General features: G+C 38.0%; 1 protein-coding gene across 1 annotated transcript; it reads right to left on the bottom strand.

The window, feature by feature from the left end:
- Positions 1-8,879: 8,879 nt before the first annotated feature.
- DUS2 (dihydrouridine synthase 2) lies at positions 8,880-24,873 on the bottom strand. The gene is made up of 15 exons (XM_009090636.4): positions 24,621-24,873; positions 23,686-23,731; positions 22,904-22,995; positions 22,043-22,086; positions 21,302-21,362; positions 20,371-20,418; positions 19,705-19,770; positions 18,014-18,084; positions 17,543-17,629; positions 17,269-17,437; positions 16,203-16,324; positions 13,472-13,615; positions 12,340-12,427; positions 11,613-11,686; positions 8,880-10,415 (listed from the first exon to the last, which is right to left on the bottom strand). The coding sequence occupies exons 1-15, from the start codon at positions 24,798-24,800 to the stop codon at positions 10,178-10,180; spliced, it is 1,530 nt and encodes a 509-aa protein (XP_009088884.2). The 5' UTR covers positions 24,801-24,873; the 3' UTR covers positions 8,880-10,177.
- Positions 24,874-25,069: the final 196 nt, after the last annotated feature.

The raw sequence follows: 25,069 nt of genomic DNA, 5'->3' as shown, positions 1-25,069 counted from the left end.
GTATTTCTCTGGGTCTGAAGCTAATGAGGCTGTGGCTGTACTGACCTTTCCTAGGTGACTAATACAGGCCAACAGTCCCCATTTTCCCTCCTTAGGCACTCTCCATTCCCAGGTACCCTTTCTCACTGAGGTGCCATCCTTGCAGTTGTGCCACCACTAAAACTTGTTTGGTCCCAGAGTGAATTAAATCAGGGAACTGATTCAGCTGAAAAATAAAAGCAACCACAAGCAAGTGTCTTTGTTGGCAAAAGGGAGGAGGTAAGAAGCAAAAGAGGCTGCAGTAAGAAGCAGAAGGCGAGGACTTGATACCTTGGTTCAAACCACAGCCTATGACGTGAGCCTTACTAACACAGTGTATCTATTCTAACAGAGGATCTGGACCTGTAAAGGCATGAAATTACTGCTGAGTGGAAAAAGGTCAGTTAGAGAGTTCAGAATAGATGTCAAGTCAGCCTTTTAGCCCCTTGCCTTAGTTATAGCTCCACTCATTCCTTTCAAGAAAGAAGGAAATTTGCAGGTTTGAATTCAATGCTACAAGAGTTTATTTAGTAGTTTTGAGTGTCTCTGAGAAATGTGTGTTGTTTCAAGAATAATAAGTCCAAGAATATACTGTCAACATAGTTCAAACAGGGTTCTTCCAATACATTTACAAGACTCAGGGATAGGTACCAACTTCCTTAATTGATGGTACCAACTTCTTTCATTGAGTACTCCTTTCTGGCATTCTTCAGTTCACCTCCCATCTCAGTAAAATACAATAAATTTCCTGAAAAATCTCATGCAGTCCCCATTAATTACTGCATATCAGTTCCTTCTTTTTAAGCACACAATTAAAAAAACTTTCAAACAGAAAAGAGCTTGGAGCAAAATTCCTTGGCTAAATAGCTTTTAAGTTGTAAGAACTTAGATCCAAAGTATGTTACTGCAATCCATCTAATTCAACCAGCATTTCATCCTTTATAAGCAATTCAGTCTAAAGCTTTACACTCAACTAGTGAAACTTGAAAAAATTCTGATCTCCATGTTAAACAATCTCCTGTCAACAATCATATATAAGAAAGCACATCAATACTTCTCATGTATATAGTAGGTAGATCTGAATTCAGGACATCGTCCAGGATCTTGAAGTCATACCCAAATTACCAATAAAAGCACTAATGGAGATGGCAAATAATTTTCCCCTGACATTAATATTGCTTCATGTGGCCCCAGTTCCAGATCCCTGACTACTTTAACTTTCTGCTCACCAGTTCATCCACAACACATTCTTTAAGCTGCTTTGTATAATGGCTTTCTTTCTCCTTTATCCTGATGATACCATGAGTCCATTCTGAGTCCCTCAGCTTCCGCCTCCTTCACCACATCCATGCTTGTCACAGAGCACAAAAAGTGCAAAAGTATGTACTCCAGCTTCTCATCTATTCTTGTGAAAAATGGGTCAGTCAGCTTTGTGCTCCTCCCTACCTTTCACCCTTTGTAGTTATATCCTGTCTGCTCTGTTGTTCAGATTTCTTCTCCTAGATGGTAAATTCTTCACAGCAGACACTCCATATACTCTTAACACTTGGCCTGCTTTGGATTTTGCTATCGTATAAAGGATAAAACTATATTCCACACAGACCTGAACTTTTTCTCATATAAACCAAAAAAACCCAAACCCTGTGCAAAATTGCCAATGTTTTTGAGTCAGAAAGTAATGTGGGAGCCTATTTTTAGACACTGTGTTAAGTTTCACTCACTTTTGATAATCTGTATTTTCCTTTTATGGAACTATGTTTTGTTTATGGCTTAGAAATTGTGCATGAGATCTCACACGATGACCTTTAAAATAAACCAAGTTTAACATCTTGATATCCACAGTGGCGTGGGAGTCTAAAGATGTGGTTGCAGATACCTGTTTCTCGTTAGAAGGAAGCTAATGACAGATCATGCCACTTCCTCACTTATCAAGGAAGATCCTCTTGATGCAAGTTTTGTGTTAACTACAGCAGTTCACCAGGCACTGGGGGTGTATTTCTGTTATATGGATACAAGTTGTTGACAGAGCTCAATACTGTACATTGTTCATCAATTGATTAATCCATAGAAATGAATAGAATACATTTAATACCTATGCAAAGCTTATGAACTCGTCTGCACAATATTGAGCAGGCAATAAATGTGAAGTATAGTGGATAGAATTTCCAGACATTTTCCAGTTCCATCTCTTCAGTCACAAGGAAGCATAACAGAAAAGTGCATCTGTTGGGCTGTATCTTCTCATGGCACTAATTTCTCTGCTAATTTGCATAGAAGTGCCAAAGAATGAAAATTCTTACATTCTTTTAGGAGATGAACTACATTACAGACGAGCTCATCTAAAAATCCACAGACACCCTTATCACTGACCTGAGATCTGATCTGGACATACTGTACTTGAAAAGACTAAGAAGTATTTTAATTGCCCTTTTCTTTTTCTGCCACCGATGTTTGTGCTGAGGTTATCAACAGGATGTTTCACACACACATGTTCTTGAAGATCCCAGCTGCAGTGTGAGTGAGCAGTTGGATGATGCCAACTGTGCCCTACAAACCTCAAGGAAGAAGCTCTGTAACAACCTCTACTACAGTAACAATCTTTGTAGACCAAAGACTGGAAAACAACTGATGTACTTTTTTGTTACCCCAGCTAAAAACCATATTGAATGGAAGTCAATACCTGCACAATACTGTTCAGGTGTAACAGCTGCATCCCAAATTCATTTTAGTTCACCCAGGGATGCAAGAAAGGCTTGCAATGGAAATTCCAGGATTAACAAGATGACTATTTATGTTCAGCTAAAAAGACTGGTCAGCTTGACATGCCTACTCTAAATACTGAAGTGGAAGAAAAGAAAGGTGTTTACAAAAGCTAATTTTAGTTAGTTAGGCTAAGAAAACAACTGAGCAGAAGCTATCCAGAATTATCATTTGAAAACCCTCTTCCCAACCCACACAGGCCTGAGTGAAGAGTACCATCAATATGCTAAGATCAGTTTTTGTCAATATCCCAAAATCTGTTAAAAAGTTGCAGATGGCTTCTTTAGGGGCTGAGTTGTATTTAATGAAAATCAATTTCAGTCACAGTTCTAGAACAGGCAATAAAAATTCCTAATGCAAGAAGGAATACAATTAGCTGCTCACTGTGAGCCTGCACTGTCAGTACAGTGACATGGAGGGTTCTAAAGCACAGGGGAAGTGAGAGGAGTGAGCTGTGTGGGTGAAATGTTCTCTCCGACCAGGTGATCCCATGAATTCACAGGCTGGGCTGAGAGGAAAACAGTACACAAGAGCAGCCAGGCAGTGATAGGTGAAGATGCAAGATGTTTTCTAACAGGATGAGGTTAGCTCTTCCTTTCATGAAAATATATCAACTTTTTCTGTAAAACCTCCTCTTCATCTAAATTGATTTTGTTTTTTAAATGAAGAGGTATGAAGAAAATAAAGTGTGGGTGGATCAAATCTGTTTGTCTTCAGTGAGTTTCTCTACAAAGTTAAATGGAAACTCTTCCCCCCATCCTGTGGAGAACACAGAAGCTGTGTTTGCTTCTGTGGCATAAGGCATCACTTTCAATAAACACTGTACTACACATTTTGCCTCCAACAAAGAATGGAGAATCTTACTACAAACGTGAGTTTAAGTACTAAAAATAAACACAAGAAAAAGGGGTAAATGTTTAACCTATGGGTAAATGCTGTACCAGTACTACTGCACAGAAAGACAGCAGTGACTAATCTTATTTTTTCTCTCTATCCCTTCAGCCAGCATCACTGCCATTATGGGATATGCACTCTCAGGTCATGCTGCACAGTCATGCATGCTACCCACACCAGTGAGCAAACCACGACTGATTTTACAGTCTGCATTGCAACACTTGGCATGCTGATAAAAGTTAATGGGAGAGAAGGTAATTTATTAAATCCCTATTAATTCAGCATTCATAATGCAGCACTTCTATAGCCTACAGGCTATAAACTTTCTAAGAACTACAACTCTTTTCCATGTTCAGGCACTGCAAAACATGAAAGCTGCTATTAGCTGTAATAAGAGAATGTCACAGGGCAGCATGACATAATTACAACGCCACTGATGTGACAGGTAGGCATCATGGTCTAACTGTACACTGATTTACTGCCTGAATCCTGCAGTCCCAATATTGCACCTCTCTGAAATCATATCATTCTGATGCCCTTGTGAACACTCCACCTTCCATTCCCTTCCACCTACAGACCTGAATACACAATGTTAAATTAACTTCTAAAAAAAACCAAACCCTTACAAACACCCCTTTTGTATGCCATACAGGGGAAATAAATGCACACTTCTGCTCAAGTGAAACTGTCTCATAGTGTTTTTAACACCCTTCAGATCTCACGGGTTTTGTGGCTCGTGTAGGTGCCTCAACTCACACGTTTACTTGTGTTCTGTCTGGTGTCCAGGATTTGGCTCTATTTCAGCACTAAAGAAAACAATGGCTTTTAAACTTTTTGTTGCCTGGGATTTAGTGCAGGTATGTAACTAGAACAGATGCACACATGGCCAGAAACTGCTTTCAATTTTATAGCCATTCAGAGAGCTAATGAAACAGTAAACTACCCCACAAATAACAAAAAAAAACCAAAACAACTCCACCAAAAAACCCAAAACCCCCCCTCAAAAACAAGAAACCCCTTTTACTGCTTCAAAAACTCACAGAGAATGGCAGAGGTCCATTTCTTATGTAAGTAAGCATACACTGAACCAAACTAGGTAAGTCAGTGAAATGCTTCCCAATGAAGTTCAATTACAGCCTGATTTTTTTTTTTTACTCAAAAAGACACTTAAGATTAGAAAAGGTAAAAATGTACTAACTTTACTTAAATATCTAAAAGATATTTAGAAAGAAAACACTCACTCTTCTTTGATCACAATGAGGGAAACCACTTTATCAGTTTCTTTTTAAGAAGTTTAACACGAAGGCCCATGACCAGCTGCTGACAATCCATGCTAACACCTGTGCACAGGCAGTGGTAAGTGCACAGGCATGCACAGCAGCCTAATACTGCCTAGAGAAGTTCAACAACAAAATCAACAAGAAAAGTACTAAAAAAGGGTAGAAAAGGGAATGTGTTCATACTGTTTTAAACCAGCTGTTTTAAAAAGTAGGTTGAAGAACTGTATTCAAATCCAGTTCTGCCAGCTCCATGCAACAGAATACTAATAAAAAATGCATGTTTACTACTGTACATAGATGACATCCATTGGTTGCAATCACTGAGCAATAATTTTTAAAGGCAGCTGAACAGGAACACAATGACATACTGAAGCATTAACAAACATACAGAGTTTATCAAGGAAAATTAAGTTGAAATGAGTAAAGTATCAGATTTGTATACTACAGTGCTCTTGCAGACAATAATTTTCTAAAAACAGAAAACAGAGACTCTCCCACTGCACTAGGACAAGGGAAAACTATTTATTTGTTTAACTGATAGATGTTTAACAGCTGATTCACATTAGCTCATGCAAGACAGTTTCATTTGGGAGCTAAGTGAACACCACAAGCAAGGCATATTTTAAGGTTCCTCTCACAAACCCCACTGAGGCTGGAGCTCCTTGGAATACAGGTGACTGAACCAGACTCCCCCTACAGCTCAGCAGTTCTTCTCCTTAACTGACCTAGACAACTGTTTTTTAACAATACATGATGCATTCCCTCCTCACCAAAGGCTTGCTTTCCATGTTTAGCTTTAATTGTTTTTCATCAGCTTTGTCATCAACACCTCTGACTCAAAGCCTCAAGTGTCGGCCTCCTGCACGGTGGCACAGATTGAACTCAAGCCTTTCAGGCCATCTCATCACTCCTTGATTCAAAGTCCAAATACGAGCAGGTTCCTGTTTAAAAAGGCAATAGCTCTCATTATGTTGAGCTCCTAGATTTGATTAAAGAATGGCAGTAAAATACCTTTGTGAATGAAGACTTTTTCCAGCTAACTCCTGTGTGGGACCTCTCACAATCTTGCCAGCTGACGTGTTTGAAAAGCACTTTCTACTGCATGTCATAACGGGTAAGGGAAAACCAAACCAAAACAAAACCTGTCCCACCTCCCCCTCCTTCCCCAGCAACCCAGGGCATGCTTATTCTTTGAACTGGAGAGCAGCTGAGCTGACATGTGGCTCACTTGCCAGTTTCTGAAACTGCAGTGCTGGGCAACTCTAGGATTTTGATATTCAAACTCTGTATTTGTACCGCCAACATTTAACCTCACATTCCAGGGCGGGGCTGGGCTCAGAGCCTGGGACATTCCAAAAAGCATTCCAGCCTGCAAGGCCCTGGAGGTAGACCCTCAGTGAGTGCATCCACACTAAGGCTGGTAAAAATATCTCTGCATTCCCATTCACATTTCTAGTAAGCAGAATACAGAGAGAACAAGTTACAGGTCTCCCCATACCTATGGACCACATTTTGGCAGGTATCAGTACAAATACTCTCTGCAGCATCACTATCAAGTTAAAAAAATACAAATGCTCTTTTGTTGGCTGATGGTACCCCTGGGACAAAAACCCACCCAGTTGTTTCACAGAGTTCCATAGGATTAACAGTGAAACATTTTCACTAAGCAAATACTTAAAATAGAGCACAGCTTTCATCAGTATTGACCGAGTATTATATTCACACCAGATTAAAATAAAAAAAATAATTCTGAAAAGTGAAGCTAAATCCTGCAACCCAGCTGTGGTCTCAATTGCCACCCTATGCAAGAATGCTGAAGTGCAATGGTTGGATTGGTAAATTGGCAGACAGTGTATTTTTGTGCCAACAGTAAAAATACCTGCCACCTTCTGTTTCTGGAAGGTACAGCAGGGAAGAGAAGCACAGCAGAAACTCACAGACAGTAACCAGTTGCTCTTTAAAAGCAATATGAATGTAAGGATTTCTAGAAGGAAGGCACTGGTCACTGAAGTAATTACTTTACCACCAGTGCTGGGAAGGGAACACACACGATAAATAGAGTTATCTTATCTATAGAACTGGTTAGGATGAATTCAATTATCAAAGTAGTCACACATTAGTTGTAACAGAGTTTCAAGAAAGTAACATGCACCAGAAAGTCATTAAATCACAATATTTTGGCAAGCACATACATATATATATATACACAACTGCAACATTTCTTTGGTTCTTCCTGAAACTGATCAAAGGTGTCAAATGTTACACTTTCTAGCCATTTGCCAGAATTACAGCCCTTCTATATTTAGCATTAAAAGCTCATTCCAACAGAGTGACTCCTCACTCTCAGTTTCACAGGCTCTGTTTGGCCTAGCCATAGATGCAGCACAGACAACCCCATTAGTGTCTACAACCACTGCTGAGAGCTAAGAAAAGTAAGTGTAACATTGGCAACCATGTAATAATTTCAGGAAGGATTTGAAAACATGAGGTTATTAGAAAACAGAAACATTCCCCCCCCCCGCCCCCCCCAAGGTTTAGCACCCATTTGATATAATAAACACACTTTGCAGGCTTGTGTTAACACAAAATTTGTTTCACTCATAGCAAACTATGCAGCCAGCTTTATCCAACTCTCTCCATCAACCAAGCCAAGGCACATATTCTGTAATATGAGTAGTAAAGCACCTCTAGGCTGGTATTCATGCAACCTGTCTTAAGGTATCTATCTGCAACTACAGTTACATGTGAATGTTGGACAGCATCCTGCAGAAATCTGCTCAGTGATCAAACGAACCCAAGATTTACACCTTCTCAAGAGCACTAAAACAGCAACCTCTCACCACAAACCTGTGTTCTGAATTGCATGGAGTCACTGGCTGAAGGAAGCAATATGAAAAGTCTGCACAAGCTGTACTCCACTAAGGAGGCAGGAGGAGGCACATTCACATCACATGACAAAATACCAAATATAAAACCCTCAAGGTACAAATACTGCTATGAAGGCCTTGGCTCCTAAATTGAATGATCCTATCTCACTACTGTAAGTTCAAGTCAGCAGTGACACACTTTCTCCTGAGTAATTTTTTGGGGTTTTCTGGGTCAAAAGAGAAATAACATGCTTCTCATGACTGACTTATCTATAAACTCATCCCAATTCACTGGAACTCCCCCTGATCCAAAGTAATTGCTACCATACAAGTCCACCCTCTACTTAGGCACCACCACCTGTACTATTCAAAGATTCAATTCTTCTTTTAGGCAGACAATGATCACGGGACTAAGCCAGATCCTTCTGTGTGGCAGGACAAGAGGCAATGGGCACAAATTGAAATACAGGATATTCCATGTAGAAGAAGGAAAAAAGTCCCATTTTTTCTTACCTGAAGGGTGCTCAAACACTGGAACGGGTTGCCAAGAAAGGTTGTGGAGTCTCAACCCTTGAAGATATGCAAAACCCAGCCAGACATGGTTCTGGGAAACCTACCCTAGTTCATCCTGCTTTGAGCATGGGGTTTGGACCACAGAATCTCCAGAGGTTCTTTCCACACTCAAACATTCCATGATTCTATTACATTAGACCCTGCAAATCACACTGGTAGCAGGACCTAAAAAAGACTTTTTCTTTGTTATTGTGGCTTCAAATAGTTGTGACAAAAGTAAGATATTCCAGATAGAACTTATAATAGGAAAAAGGCTACTTCTGAAATTTCTGATTAATACTGCAAATTTTTTTAGTGCTTCAGAGTAAAATTGTAGCACTAAAATGATATCAAATGTAAACATATGAAAGTGCGTTTACTGTAATGTACAAATTGAACAAGAAAAACTTTCTTCTTCCTAGACTCTATAGATTTACTGTAAATTACTATAATCTAAACAGCAGACATTATAACTTTACAACCTTGAATATTATCTGATGAGATACTGTTGTTCCTTCTTAAAAGAATGGTTTAATATGGCACTACCACTTGAGGAGAAGAATCAAAATTTTAAATAGAAAGATTCTTTAAGAATTACAGACAAATGAATTGTATCTTGCACATTCGTTATACAAAGTACTTTAGAGATCATGGCATGTACATCCCCATCATTTTGTTTTCAGACCAGAGCTGATAATCTTAAGATCCCTCACACTGGTGAGGGAAACTAAGCCACTGTTTCAATAAACTGCTAATAACAGATATCTCTGAATTCTTCTGGCATTCTTTTGAGGATTCAGAACTCTAATTTGAATCAGACAAGCTCAGCTGAGTTGTCATGAATTAGACAGGGTCTGTATACTCTCCTGGCATTTACTTGCAGTTTACTTGAATAAGAAGTTGTGATGACGGAAAACAAAGAAGAGAACATGGGCCTTTGATCAAGACCCCTGTATCTCCAACAGCTGATTACTGAGACAAACAAGGTCACATTTCAAGAACATACAAGGCCATATTTGGATGGCCATTACTGCAAGTAATCTACTTGTAGACATTTACGAGGACTTTCAAGTTCAAAAGATGAAAAGGACCTTCGTTCAACAAAGTCAGTGCTACCAGGCTTGGCTCCAGTTCCTTACTGCAAAGACACAAGTGTTAACACCTAAGACCATGAAGACCAGGAAAGGACAGTTAAGTCTACTGGCATATTTCTAATAAAATGTAGTAGAAGTTATCACAGAAAAATGTTATTTTAATGCTTGTCTTACAATTTTTAAGTCCTTCTTTCTCCAAAAATAGTTTTTCTTGATACATGAGGGATATAAACAAAGCTTGCAAAACATGCATAAAACTCAATTGACACAACCATGTCTACTTTGCTACTAATTATTTTCCTACATTGATTTTTCTGATTAACTACACAGTTCCAATACACAGTTACATTCCTCTGCTTGTGGATGATGTATTGATACATTTCTTACCCGCACACTGTAGACTTAATAAAATAAAAAAACAAGTAATGAAACCAATGACAAAATTGCTTTGAAAATACCTGATATTTTAAAAAAGTTTATTATTGGGATTACCTTCTCCATGTTGTTTAAAATCAAGTTCCTAATTATCATCTGAAAGGCACCATAGGGACAGTGAGTGGTGAACAGTAAACATCTCAGTGGCATTTTTCACAACTGGGAAATTTATCTGTCTCTCAGAGAATCCAAATGAAATGTGAACAGCAAGATATACAAACAGGAGGTCATTTGTAGCTGCATAGGCATGAAACCTCTAATTTCCATTAATTCTGTGCTATCGTGGCATCTTCGGCACATTCACATCAGAAGTTTCTTCAATAAAATTAGCTTTTTTATGGGAAGGCTCAGCAAGGTCCTCTCCATGGTCTCTGCTAATCAAGGGCTCCTGGTCCCCCCTCTTGCGTTTGGTAATCAGGTGATTTTCTCCCTCACAGAGCTTTCCCTCTGGGACACCCAATGTTCTCAGACAGACAATAGCTGCAGCCTGTTCTGCCAGTTTCTTGGACTTGTCCCTGAAGAGCAAGCACACAGAGCACACGTAAAAGTAGAAACTGAGGTCTCTACACTGCCAAGAGACAATTTCCTGTCACTGATGCAACATCATGAAACAAACAGCATTTGTAGTCATCTCACAGCAGAAAAACAAAACATGTCAGCTCCAGAAATTATTTCAATCTTGCTAGGTGTCTGGTGTTGATGCTAGGTGTCAGTCCTGCAATTTTCCTAGAAAATCTGTCTCTATCAGGGCTTGTCTCTTGAATGCTCTCCAGGTCAAAGGTAGACAGCCAATGTGTGTTTGCCCCACAGAAAGGTAATTTTTACAAATCTGGTCACTAAACAAAACTGAGTTATGAAGGATCACTTTTCTTGAAAGAGGCTCAGGAGTAAATATATTATCTGTCAGATGTACAAGTTCATTGATGCTGACAAAAGCAGAACTGTTCCATAATAATAAAAATTATGTCATTTCTGAGAAAGACTGCCCACCACACATTTGTGGAAGTTAGTATTTGAAAAAAATTTTTTCTCAAAATTTCATATCAGCTGAGCATAACTTCCTAAAGTCTCTGAACAGGAAGGCTGCAAAACAGTTCTGTGTGCTTGTCCTGTTTGAAATGTTCAATGCTTAGCTCTGGCTTTGCAGTTAAATCAAGATTACCTTAGGTGCAAATGCCTCAAATCACCTCTGGTATTAATAGATGTTTGTATAAAATACATCAAGAAACTTTAGAGCAGGCCTGGATGGAGCTGCTAATTAACTGTGATCACCAAGAACTCAGTGCACCATCCTCTGCTTCACTGAATACAGACACTTAGTCCTGACTTCTTATTGGAATGGATCTGCTGCAGTGGCTGAAGACATAACCTCCTCCAACATTTCCCTCTGCCTTCCCTGGCTTCTTTCTGAACTCATCACATAGAAAATGGAACTGGGTCACCTATTTGCTCCCTTTCCAATACAACTTGTGGACTAAAACAAAGTGAATTAAAATCTGTAACTGTTTACATGATTATGCCAGTGCTTACTTCCTCTTGTCACATTCAATTCTCAGAAGCTTTTAATCCTTTCTCCCTCCTAGAAGTAGCTTTAGGAGGCAGTTTTTAGTTGACCTTTATTAAAGCCAACTGGAATATCCTTTTAATGCAAGTTTTTAAGCAACATTTCAGAAACAAAAATCCAGCTGAAAAACCCATTAAGGATGGCTTACCACAGAGTTGATCGGTATTTTTGCTCAGCTACTGTCACTACTGAACAGAATAATCTATCCAGTGGTCTTTGAACCTGTAGAAAAAAAAGAATTAAAAGGAAAGGGGTTGTCAAAAACCACTCATGTAATTTACAGAAGAAACAATATCATCATATTTATATATTCCTTCAATATTCCTTCATATCTATAAAGACAAGGATAACAAGTAACATAACTTTAAAATTACTCTAATTCACACCACAAATTTCACCATACATATACAACATTAAAAAATTAAGAAATTGTCCAGGTTATAAATATTTTTGCTTTACAAAAATAAAAAGTAATCGAATAATGTTCCCATGTAACCAAACAGGTGCTCCTGTCCCATACAGCTCCTGTCTGTAACAGTGTGCAACAACAGAGAAAACATTCCAAGACTTAATTCTTTATTTCACAGAAGTAGTAAAAGAAAGTCAGTCATGGGCTCCTATAAAATGACCAGAAAGTTTCAGCAACTTCTTTCACAGATGAATCAAAAGCAGACTGAAGGTCAGACTATGTATTTTTTATTTTCTAACAAAAGAAGCTGCTGTTGTCATACCTGTGTGCATTACCATTTCTGCAGCTGCTTTCTGAAAGAGCTACACCAGGGGAAGCAGAATTTCTCACTACCTTGAGTCCTAAAATACTCAATTTCATATGCAAGGCTGAGGGAGAGGTTTGAAAGGGTTTTTCACTGACTCACAGTTTCATAAACAGGCTGAGGATGCTTTTCCTTCCTACACCATTCCAGAAGATACATTTTTGGAGTGATCTGTGGTGGATATTCTCGCCTAGACAGAAAAAGTTTTGGTCAACAACTGTGCACAAAGTTCTATTTTGAAAAGACAGTGATGCTTGTTGTATTACTTCTACCAGTTGCTTGAAGTGTAATTTTACAGCTCAAATTATGAAAAAGATGCTGCTTCTTCTTCATTAGGTAACTCAAGTAATAGGTGTGACAAAACATCTAAATTAAATCTAAAGTTTTCCCGAACATTTACATCCTGTAGTAATCCAGCTAGAGAAGACATCCTTAGCAGAAAGGAGATTCTAACTAAATATGTGACACAGAAGAGAGATACAGTTTGCTACTGCTTATTATAAGCACCAATTAAACACTAGTAGAAAAAAGGAGAAGCTGCTTCTGTTACAAAGCAGTAATCAAATGAAAAATGCGTAGAAAATGCAGGAATTTATTCAGTCACTGACAGAGAATTACAGACCCTCACACAAGGCAGAGAAAACATTAAAAAAAATCTGTATTCAGTTCTCAAGGAGTCAGGTAATATAGCCTCTAAATATGAAAGCATTATGACAGCATTTGTGGAGGATTTTACATATCACACTCTTCTTGAGCTGTTTGATAGGCCTATTAGCAAAATCAGCTAACATGAGTTTGACATGGAAAGTAACAGCAATTCTATAGGCTTCACAGATGATAATTAAAAATTATAAAAAATAGAATTCAACTCCATGAATTAATTTTCCAGAATAGCTTATGAGTGGAACACATTTAGAACACTTCAGATGAGTATGTTCTCTGCTTAGAAGAGTATTAAGAAACGTGTTCAGGATCTTTTATAGAAAAATTATGTTTTAGTCAAGTTTTACTAAAAATAACTGAACTCTACATCTTTGTAATACACTTTTACACAAGGAGATATTATTTTTTTAATTTTCTTTTTTTAATTTTCTTCTTTTCACTCATGCTTCATAGGAATTCACCCAGTAAGTGCTGTTTTGTAAATAATTTTCAAAAAACTGTTAAGCACTGTCAACCTCACAGTTATTATTCAGAGATGCAAGAGAGTGAAAAACTTGATTTGCACACTTACTTGTCAAATCTTACAGCCATTTTTATTACATCTGGATCTTCCATCTGGTCATCTTCATCTTGTACCTTGGTTTCTAAAGATGTTTTCTTTGCTTCAAAAATAGCTGTGGTTTCTTCATAGAAGTCACCCATTTCAAAGGCTTCACTATTCAAACAGAATTTCTTTATATTAGAGATCAGTTTATAAATTTTTGAATCACATTATGGCAGAGAAAGAAAATGTAGAAATCAATTGTGTTTACAGCATATGTTGAAGAGGACAGAGAACGAAGTGAAAGTGTGGTTGTATTCTGCACAGTGACATTACATTGAGCTACAAGTAGGAAAAGGATGTTCTAATTTCCAGCACTACATATGCAATTTGTAGCCTGGAAGTGCAGGCAGAATCAGTCAGAACTACAGGTCCTGCAATGCTCAAGTTATTAGCTCATTTAATAACTTGCAGTTGGATGAATCAGCAAACAAACATCTCAGTGTGACTCCTGGTGCATCAGCTTCACAAGGGCAATACAAGCAAAAAGTATGAAAAAGAATCTTCTTCTAATTATAGTGATTAAAAATACTATAATACTACAGCGTCCAAACCCCTCAAAATCTCAGATTTTCTGACTTCAGAGCTCAAATTCACAAGCCCAAATAAAGAGAAGAAGCAATTAGGATTTTAGTCAAAGGCAAAAGCCTCAAACCTTTTTAAATTTCAAACTCATGGCAGGCTGGATCTACTTTGAAAAACTGAGACTATTGATTTTCTGCAGATGATAATGGCAATAAAACCTGCAGCATAAAAGAAACTTTTACTTTCTGTTACGAAGATGCTGGTTGATACAGGGCTGCTCAATGACAAAATGGATTCTGCCCACAAAGCCATCTCCAATGCTCCAAGTAAAAAAGCAATGAAGTTGCAAAATACTAACTTATGCTTCTAAGGGAAGGCAATTTATTACATACTGCTATATAAATGCTTTGTGGGAAGAGCAGCAAGCTGTTCTCTTGCATTCAGCACTGAGGTTAGAGCTCAAATGGCTGTAACCCATCCTCACCACCAGGAGACAGCAGAATTATGCACTATAATTGTCTGAAGATAAACTGGTGCATTTTAAAAACTGAATGTTCCTCAGTTATCTGGACATGAAACAGGTTGTTCAGAACAGGGATTAAAAGACCAAGTTTGCTGGCAGAAAGCAGTTTCATAAATTTTCAAATGGTTCTCTCTGTCCCCCTCTCCTGCACACACATTGCTTTAGCCCATTTTGAAGTTGGTATTGCACCACATGTACAAAACCAGAGTTTGATTTTGGAAGCCCTTAAAGAATTGTTAGGCATAGCACATAAACCCCTAGATCTCTATCCAGTGTTTATGTGCATGAACTGTGACACCTCCAACTACCTGTAAAACTATTACTTTACAGTATTTATTTTACATGCTATGAATTGCTATTCATGCAGCAGAAAACACCACCACCCTCTGGACTAAGACTTTACTGAAGTTGCAAAAGATTTGAGTTCCAATCTGTACTTTATCTTTTTTCCTAAACTCAAAATCTATAATCAAAATAGATAGTCTGTTAGCATACTAAAACAAGTTAAATTCTTTAAGTTGCCAAAGTGAAAAGTAACTTGCAAAGTTCAAAAGTTTTTCATGGATTCCACTGCTCCTTTAAGAATAATGAAGTCTAGCTCCCTTTATATATGCAATACAAATTCCCTTCATTGTACTGTAATGTAATAATCATGGACAGAATTCTTTCTAGAAAGCCAAAATTGGTAAGAGGCAATAAAATGGCAAAAGGATTGCAGGCATTGCATTCCTCTTGAACAGGAATAGAATGCTGATTAGGGTTTGCTAGAAACTAATATATTCTTTTACAAAATATTTCAAGCTTTCAGCATTTCTATCCACTTTCACACACACTAGATATCAAACAGTTTCAGACTGCTCATTTTATAAAAAACAAGGAGACTCCTCCCCTCCCTTCTATCAGAAGGATAATTATAACACAACATGGATATGGCACATGCAAGCTCAGAGCTTTTTGTTCAGTTTGGGATGTGTCCAAACCTGAATTCTTCTAATTCTGTGCTAATTCTTTATTCATCTGCCTATTTTATGGTTTCTCTCAAAATTTTTTGTTCTTTCATTTTTGTCTCTCCCACTGAGAAATTTCATTTAGTCATGACAGGATTCTCTCTAAAACTACCATATTTCCTCAAAAAGATTGCCATCATTCATTAGGATATTCCAGGAATGAAAAGCAGCACAAAAAAATTACATTTAAGTACCAGACAACCCTGATACATTTTCCGAGTTTCTAACTGTTCATTTTAAAACAAATATCCTATAAATATTCCAGTAACATCATAAACCTCACATGCAAGTGGGAAAGCTAAATCAAATCCTTGGAAGAAGACAAATTACACAAAATTTCAGACAAGCTGAAATTTTTCTTAATCACTTCAGGCAAATACTGGATAAATGCTTGTCACTCAGTGAAGCACCACTCAAATTAGTGTGCTGAATATGGAGAGTTTTAGGGTTAATCTTTAACATCTGAGCATGGAGGAACCTGAAAAAGTTTACTCTGATATTTCACATCTCCCATCTGGATTTTTGGGGGTTATCTTTGGGGTTTTTACAACTTCTCCTGACAGTGTGAAATGCCAGGCAGTGCTAGACAGAGAAGTGGTGTGCAAGTTTGACAGAGTACAACTCCTTTTCTGAAGTCCATGCTTACCAGATCTCCTGCGTGGACTGTGCAGCGTGCAGCTTCTTACCCTGAGTAGTTTCCAACTGTTCTCTTAACATCTGACACAAGCAGTATTTAGTGTTGGTGTAGTGATTGTCATACCTCACTGCCTGATGGAAAGAAACAAAGAATTCAAAACCACACCAAACAAATTTATCTTCTACACTGCACATGGTGTCTTCATGACTTCCACAACCATTTTTGAAAGGCAAGCCACAGTGCAGATTCCTCAGTAACATATTCAACACTACCCATGAATGTGACTACAGTCTGATCATTTTGGCATAACTTCACCAACTAAAGTTCAACTGACTCATATACTTCTGAAGAAAAAGTTGACCTGTTTACATCACTGACTAGCAATGCACTGATATTTTAGTAAGTAACTCCTAACTAGCAAACTCAAATTTAAGAAAAGTATTTGAATTGATGACATGATCAAAGTTACAGATTTCTGACTAATTTCCTATTATGTCATTAAAATTTTGTCTCTTGAATAATGGATAAAACTTTATATATTAGATGACTTAGCTAATGGAACTACAGTACTACAATACAGTAATTTGCCAATTACTTTATTGGCAAATCATTCCCTTTGCTTCCCTACTGTGAATACTTCTTGACAGTATTTGTGAAAAGTAATTAATTTCTAAAAGTGAATCTAGGAGCAACTGATTATTTAATACCCCTTCACCTTTCTGTTCAATGTTGCAAATTCAATACTGTATACAATAATCTGTTCATCTGTATAACTGTGACTTTGAAAGGGTTGGAATATTTTTAGATTTCATTACATTTTTAGATAGCCTGGTAAGCCTCATAAATGTTCCCAAGAAACAAGGGCTAAAAAGCATGTTTTCTGCATACAGATTTCTAAACAAAATCAAACAGAGGAAGCAGGGATTGATTTGCAAGGATCATGTAACATGCAGTATGTTAAAATATCCCATGAACCAAGTCTTTGAAATGAAGAGGAGTTAAGATACTGCAGTAGGACTTGGATAAACAATTCTAAACAATGTTAATTACAAGTAAGATCTTCATAAAAACATACATATTTGATGTAATCTTGCATGACATCCTTCAAGGGGCAAAACCCCTCTTTTCTGAAGACAGAGGGGTTCCACATGGCAGCACGAGCAATCATGACTGATGAGGCAGCTGTTGCTTTCTGGAAGGTCTCAATGTCTGCATACTCCTTAATGAAGTCATGAGATCCTCCACTAAAAATTAACAACACTAATATAATTAATCATGGTTCTTTTTCCTGCACTTGGGAATCTTAAGTGCAGGCATCTGACCAGAATGAACTAATTAGTCCAACTTACTTTGCTATTACTGGAATGGAGACAGCTTCAGATATGGCCTTGATCACATCACAATGGACAGGGTGCTGAGGCCTCTCCTCCTTCTTCCTTTCCAACAAACAAACAAACAAAAGAACAAGACCAAAGATTTCCTGTGGAATTTATAGATCTCTAAACAACAGCAGACGGGACAAAAGGATTATTGGGATATACTTGTTTCAGCTTATTTATTTTACATATTTGATTTTTTAGATACAAAGTATTCAAGAGAGTTTTATTTGGTCTTTGAGAAAAAATATTTAGGAAAAGAGCAGGAAGCAGTTTAATTCCATAATTACTAACTTAATTTCCTAGAACACCAACTCAGTTAACAGTTGAAATCAGGACCACATATTACATTTAGTGTATAGAAGATACTCATATCAGTCATATCATACTGTGGTACAGTCATCAACAAACTAAAAAGATCTTTCTTGCCTAAAATCAATTTACCTTCCATGGACTGCAATGGCAGCAATGCCAGTTTTCTCTATCCTCTTCACCAGATTCACAGTATCCTCCACCTGAGAGGTAAGAAAGTCAGACATTATTTCAACTCAAAGCAAAAGGAATAACTATCATGTGACCATTGTACAAACAAATGCTGGAAGTCTTCTTTTATCAAGAGGGACGTGATTCCTGTTTTTCATCAATAACATAACATGCACAACCATTTAATATGTACTTCAATTAAAATACTAAATGCTATGGCAAAAAAAAAAAAAAAAAGAATTCGTTTTCAATGCTTCCTTGAACCTACAGATTACAAACTTTCTCAAACCAGGTAACAAAATACTGTGTAGCTGGAGAATATTTTCCAAAGGTTCTCAGACTGTCAATTGAAAATGACTGGAACATTTGATTAGCAAGTCCTCTCTAATGACTACTCTGTAAATTGTAATTAAAATGCTTTTCAGTCAGAAGATGCCTTCTGAAATCAACCTAACATGCAATCACACAACTATAAATATTCCTCTCAGATGTGTCTTAAAAATGTTAACCAGCATCTAAAAAATTCTAAGAATATTCTTACATGCCCAGCATATCTTCAAAGAGGTAAAATGCTCTTAAAAGGCAGAAATAAAATTGACACACTGCTGCACTAGCCTGTCTTATGCATCTTTAGGGAAAGGGAGAATGAAAAAAGGCAAAATTTCCTTTCAAAAGCTGGAGGAATATCTGTGGCTCATCCCAAACATATCAGATTCAGTCTGAAAACTGCAACATGTCCCAGCTGGCAGGGATGCAGAGACAGAAGCTCACCTGCTGTTCTGATGCATGACATTATCCAAAACCAGCTTGAAACAAAAAGAAAGAGGCTCTAGGATAAAGGTGCCAGTTCTCTAATTTAATACTTCAGAACCAAAATGATCTTAGACTGGGTTACTGATTTTTTTCACACAAGCTTCATTTGTTTATCCCAACACATAAATGACTTCTGAACAAAGCTAGCTCAGGTACAGTTCATCCATCTACTGAATACATGCAATCATAGTATCTGGGAAGTAATTAAATACCCAATTGCTAAATTGTAATTAAATACCCAATAGCTAAATAATCAGTCTTTAAAAGAGAAGGCATGTAATCTCTTGGAGGCTTAAAAATAAGTAGAGAATTCATCTAAAAAAAACCCAAACAGTAAGGAAGCTACATCAGCTGTAAAAAAAGTCTGGAAGAAGATCCTAAAAATATAGACACTGTAACTTCATTGGCTGTTCTAACTGCAGGAACAGGAAAACAGTATGGAAGAAAAATTAGTCTGAAAGGACAGAAAACAATTATCTATTGGCTGCCCCATGTGAAAAACAAGAACTAACAGCATCCAGTGGCTGCTTGAGGGTGCTGTCCTACACCCCTTTTTACCTCTATGACATAAAAAAATGACTTAGTTGAGAAATTTAGAGGCTAAAAGCCTCTGTGCCCTTGCCTATCACAGAAACTGACAAGCCCACAACCACAGCCTCTGTGCACCTGCAGGTCAGATTTAGGCTGGGACAGCATTGATAAGAGAAATTGTAAGTTCCAAGTGCTATTTCACAGCAACAGGAGTACAGTGAAACATACTAGAACAACATATATTCTAACTGATAGCAAATCAGAGCAGTAACAGCTGAACACTTCAGCACAACAATTTATGCTCTTACTGAGGGCAAAATGCGGATTTTGCAGGTTACTGGTTTACAAATTCCTTTAACAAGGGTGGTCAATATCTGAAAAAAAAAAAAAAAGACAAAAATTTGATCAGAACAGTGGCATTACTAAAACTTTCCTCCTTTCTCTCTTGAAAATAAATTAGAATAATGTAACACTGTTTATTATTCCTCTATAAAGAATCTTACATGCTAAACAGACATATATACTTTGTAACTGAATATACAATTTTATCCAGTAGATAGACAAGCCTACTTATAGTCTAAGACATTTTTATTTACAATTCTTTGTTGATTTGAACTGGATTTTAGAGAGCAATTTACTGTTGCTGGAGTTTCAACACTGCTTTTAATATGGCCTGACCAGTGAACTCTGATTTCAAATTACATGCATAGACATGTAAAACTCACAAATACTGCACCACACTCAAAGTTTTTAAACTGAAAAAAACCCCAAAAGTAGCAGTTTTATAATCCAGATAATGGCAAGGAGAACTTAATCAGGAATATTTATCTATAACCTTTACTCCAGCGTCCTAAACTGAGTATTCCACTCAAGCAATCACAAATTTGTTGTCTATGCAACTCATTCCTGCTGCCAGTAGAGCACAGTACACAATTCTTCCCAAGGTAGTTCCAACCCCACCAGGTGATACTTACAGACTCTATTTTGTCAGGATCAGACAGCAGTGCTGCTCCCATACCTCCCTGGGAAAACAGAGAGAAGCTGTTACCCACTGGGCAAACACATTTTTCAACTCAATTATTTTGCCGAATAGCAGACCACAACAAAAGCACTATCATATTAAGGAAAAAATGGCAAAATTTAAAATACAGAAACATTACTGAACACCTTCTTCTCACACTGTTTCACTGCATACATAGATGCAGAGACCAACAACTTTTTTGTACAAAATTTTTGACCCAGAACTATTGTTGGAGAATAACAATTCACCAGCAGTTGTACTCCTGATCTTTCACCCTAGTACAAGATGGATATTTTGGTGTTTTGTTCCTAATTACGGTTCTGTGGAGCATTTGACATGAAAATGGAGTGCCATGGTTCAATTTATTGATCCTTTATCTCTACACCAAGTGGCTTAACAGTCCTAACAACCAGTTTGACTGCTCTGTTCTAGTCCCAGATACAGGACTAATTTAGAACTGCATGTGCTTTATTACAAAACAAACAAACAAACCAGGTTTTAAGTGATCCATTGTCCTCCCACTTGAGACTGACAAAGAACTGAATTCAGCATAGCTAAGTTGTCACTGTATTTTGCCAGTCATTTGCTCAGATGACAAATTGTGATTTCAGTTTTTATTAAGGCTAGGCAGAACTTATTTCACTCACCCAACAAATTAATGACTTTAGAAAAATATTAAAACCTCTAAACACTTAATTTTATCTAGCCTTTAAGAATTTAATTTTCTAACAGCCTATGTTATTTTACTGTATTAGGGCCATGACACCTTCTAGAGTGTTCTGTTTACTACAAACAGTTCAATTTAATTTTTCTCTTCATCAAAATTTTACTCCATATCTCCAAGACAGAAAAGGCTCATTTAAGAGTAATCAAAATCCACTTGCCTTAGTAGAATATTCTTTTGGGCATCCCATGTTGATATCAATACCAGCCACATCACTCTCTCTGAAAGAGAAGGAAAAATCAAAATATTTTTTAGCATATTAAAACAAGAATCAAGAATGAGGTATCTTGCCAGGTAATTTGTTCTATCATCACAAAAACTGAAATGAGAACTTAAAGTAAATTTGAACTTCTTAATTTTTAGCTTCTCACTTATTTAAGTTAAATATATAAATTGTAATGATGGTCTGAAGATCAGATTGTTCAACGGTTTCAATAACCAGTGCTGTGCAGAAGCTGCAAATACTCATCTTAAATATCTTCTATATACTTAATCTCATATAAAGTCTATCCACCACCAAATTCTCCACTACAATAAGTCCTATTGAAACTTCAATCTATTTAAATGGAGGCTTAAAACCACCTTTTTAAGAGCCATTTTTGGTTTCTGCACAATCCATTACTGAAGGCTTTAAACCACAAACAGTAAGGGACATTTTCAGGTATATTGGTCTTGCAGCTGCGCAATAGCCGGGGAAATTCATACTGGAGAGATCAAGGACACACTTGCACTACCAAGAAGCCATCCCAGCACAGAATTTATGCAGCTGAACTTTTCCTGGTTCTGTCAAGAGCTACATTGATGCTCTTAATCATAAAAAACCGTCTTCTACAATAATTCCTCTGTACAAAAAATCCCAGACAAACCCAAGGTGGGAAGAGGGCGAGAGAAGATGACTTACACAAGTTTAGCTACTGCCAGGGCTCTTTCAGCATCTGCTGAACCCTGTTGGTAAAAGAAGAGGATTTATAATTACAAAATATCATCAAATTAATATAAAACCAAGGTGCTTACTTGCACATGTGTGAACATTTAGTACAGACAGAGACCCACTCAGAGGCACGCTAGATACTTCAAACATTTACCTATAGCACATATTGGAGTCAGTCACTGGATAAAAAAAGGTGATACAAAAAAGGATCAAAAGAGGCCTGTCTGCCCTCTTCAAGAATATCAAATGTTCTTAGCCCGTCAGCAACAGATATCTATTTTAATGTTCTTTAGAAGTTCCACTAATAACAACTCTACAGACTCCACAAGCAACTTATTTCAGGGCTACATTACCACTGAACAAGTATCTAATGCAGTCCACTCATGCTTCCCCCTCCCTCCTAGCCCATCATCTCTTGTCCTACACAAAGTGGTCTCTAAGAGCAAATTCCTGTAATTTTCTCTTCAGCAAAGAGAATCTTTATTCCATTTGTGCAATGCCAATGCACATATTAATCCTCTCTTACCTATACTAAACAATGCTGCCTCTTTCAGTCTTTCCAGTGGGACTGTTCACAGGACAGTGAAAAACTTCAATGTGTGATCAGAGATCAGCACAATTTATATCTACATCCATAAGTTCAGAAATAGATCTATAATACCTCTTACAAAACTAAGCTGCTAGAGAGCACAGAGGTTATCTTAATCACCTCTTAGGAGAACTTACAATGTAGAATCTTGATTTGTAGCAGCAGCTCAGAAATTCTGCAACACCTTTGGTGTGAAACCACCTCATTTATCTATGTTGTTAGAAGAGTATCTGGTTTCTTACCATCTGGAAGACAACACGTTCTCTCTCCCTTTCACAAGTTCTGAAAACAACTCTGTCATTAGGTGCAACAAAGTCCACTGTTTCAAGTACTTCTGTATGAAATGAGAAACAGATAAAACAGACAAAAATTCTGTACAAATGCAAAAATTAAAAAAAAGTCATATGACCATGTCATTTGTATATAAATGAAATGCCATCAAAGTCATTTGATGTTCTTTGAAAAGTATCAAAGCCCAGCGATGACTCAGCCAGAATGAACAGTACTATTTTTGAGAAGGGGCAGGAGGAGAGAGATTTGTAGTGAACTTCTGTTTTCCAGCAGGGACATTGCAACTGTTTCTATGCCACTCAGAAAGGGCCAGGTCTCAAAGATACCTTTTTAAGAACTTGCAGTGACAATCATGTTATTCCAAGTCCAGCCCATGGACTTCAAGTCAATAAATGAATGATAACAGTGAGGTCTTGTATGTGTTCCTTCCTTGTTGCAGTAAACTAAAAGGTGTGTATGCTATCATGTCACAAACAGCTAACATGAACAAGACACATGACTGGAAACTGTCTCTACTGCAGTCCAAACAAATGGGAAGTTTAAAACTAGAGTAGCAGACAGGTCTAAGGTAGCACTTCAAAAACTTACTGTAAGCCCCTAGACACAACTCAGTGAGATTGTACTGAAACATCACTATAATCACTAGAAAAATGCTTCTGAGAAATAATTACCCTTTCTCTTTACTAGTAAAGAGACTTCTTACAGGTATTATCAAAAGAAATGCCATACTTACCATTTATAACCCTCTTACACTGTAGCATCTTTATGTCAATCAGCTCCTGAGTAGAAAGGATAAAAAAATCTCAGTGAGTTGAATTGTTTCAGCCTGTCAGCTCTAAACAGTTACCCATTTTATTAAGTAATTATCTAGAGAGACCAACTTCTCTGAGCAACCTGACCCAGTACCTCAGCACCCTCTGGTTAAAGAACTGCTTACTAATATCTAATCTAAAGCTCTCTCTTTAGTTTAAAACTGCTCCCCTGGTCCTATCACTATCTATCCTTGTAAAATGTTCCTCTCCCTCTTTTTTAAAAGCCCTCTTTAAGTACTGGACAAGTCAATGATGTCTCCTCAGAGCCTTCTTTTCTCCAGAGAGAACAATCCCAACTCTCTCAGCCTGTGTTTGTAGGAGAGGTGCTCCAGAACTCTGATTAACACTGTGGCCTCTCTGGATCCACTCTAACAGGTCCACATAGTTCTTGTGCTGAGGACCCCACACCTCAATCTCAGGCAGCTCAAAAAAAAAATGTTTAAGAAACAAGGAGAGCAATGCTATGAGTGAAATACATGGAGGCACAGCAGAACTAACCAAATGAGACATGAAATCAGTCTTCAAAGTTCTGACTCTACTGAAACAAAACACAAAAGAAACCCCCAAAACCAAAAAACCTACCCCCTCCAAACGCAAATAAAAGTGAACCTGGAGGAAACTGTTATGGTGCTCTATCTAAATTACTTGAAGTTGCTGAACAGCCTCAAAATATGCATTTGCCACAACTTGAGAATGGCTCAGAGAAATGCCTCAAGACATAGAGATTCTCCTTTCCTCATTTTTAATGGAAAACTACATTAAAAATAACAAGTTATACAATGAAAAAAGTCCATTTGTACTTTCCTTAATAATAATGTTGTCACATAAAATCGCCCCATCTGCTCCTTCTCCATACCTCACAGTACACAATATCGGCACCATAGTCCAGTGCAAGCAGACGCATTGGCAGTGTCCCCACTCGCACCATTGGGGCCAGGATCTTCTTTCCTTTAAAGCACAGCGGTGTGTTCACCGTCATTCCCGCTGCCGTACCACCTGAAAGAGAGAGTCCAGGCGGACTGCCACGGAGTGTCATTTCCCACCCGCAAACACAGGCGTGTCCTTCGCCGGGAAGGGGCGGTGGGTGCCCCGCCAGGTGTGACGGGGATCACCGGGCAGCGGGGACCGGGCTCACCCAACGTGAGGGCGCCGGGGGATGCTCCCCGCCCCACGGGCTCCTTCCCGAGCGAGGGGCCCCACGCCGCCCCTGCCAGAGCCCCTCAGGGCCGCGGCTGCTCCGGCGGTGGCGGCGCGGGGAAAGCTCTCAGCCGGCGGCGGAAAAAGGCGAAAGAAGGGAGCGGCAGC

The sequence above is a fragment of the Serinus canaria genome, chromosome 11 (assembly GCF_022539315.1).
Source record: "Serinus canaria isolate serCan28SL12 chromosome 11, serCan2020, whole genome shotgun sequence".
Classification (NCBI taxonomy): Eukaryota; Metazoa; Chordata; class Aves; order Passeriformes; family Fringillidae; genus Serinus; species Serinus canaria.
The sequence above is the reverse complement of the archived record's forward strand: the minus strand, read 5'-3'. Positions and strand labels throughout refer to the sequence as shown.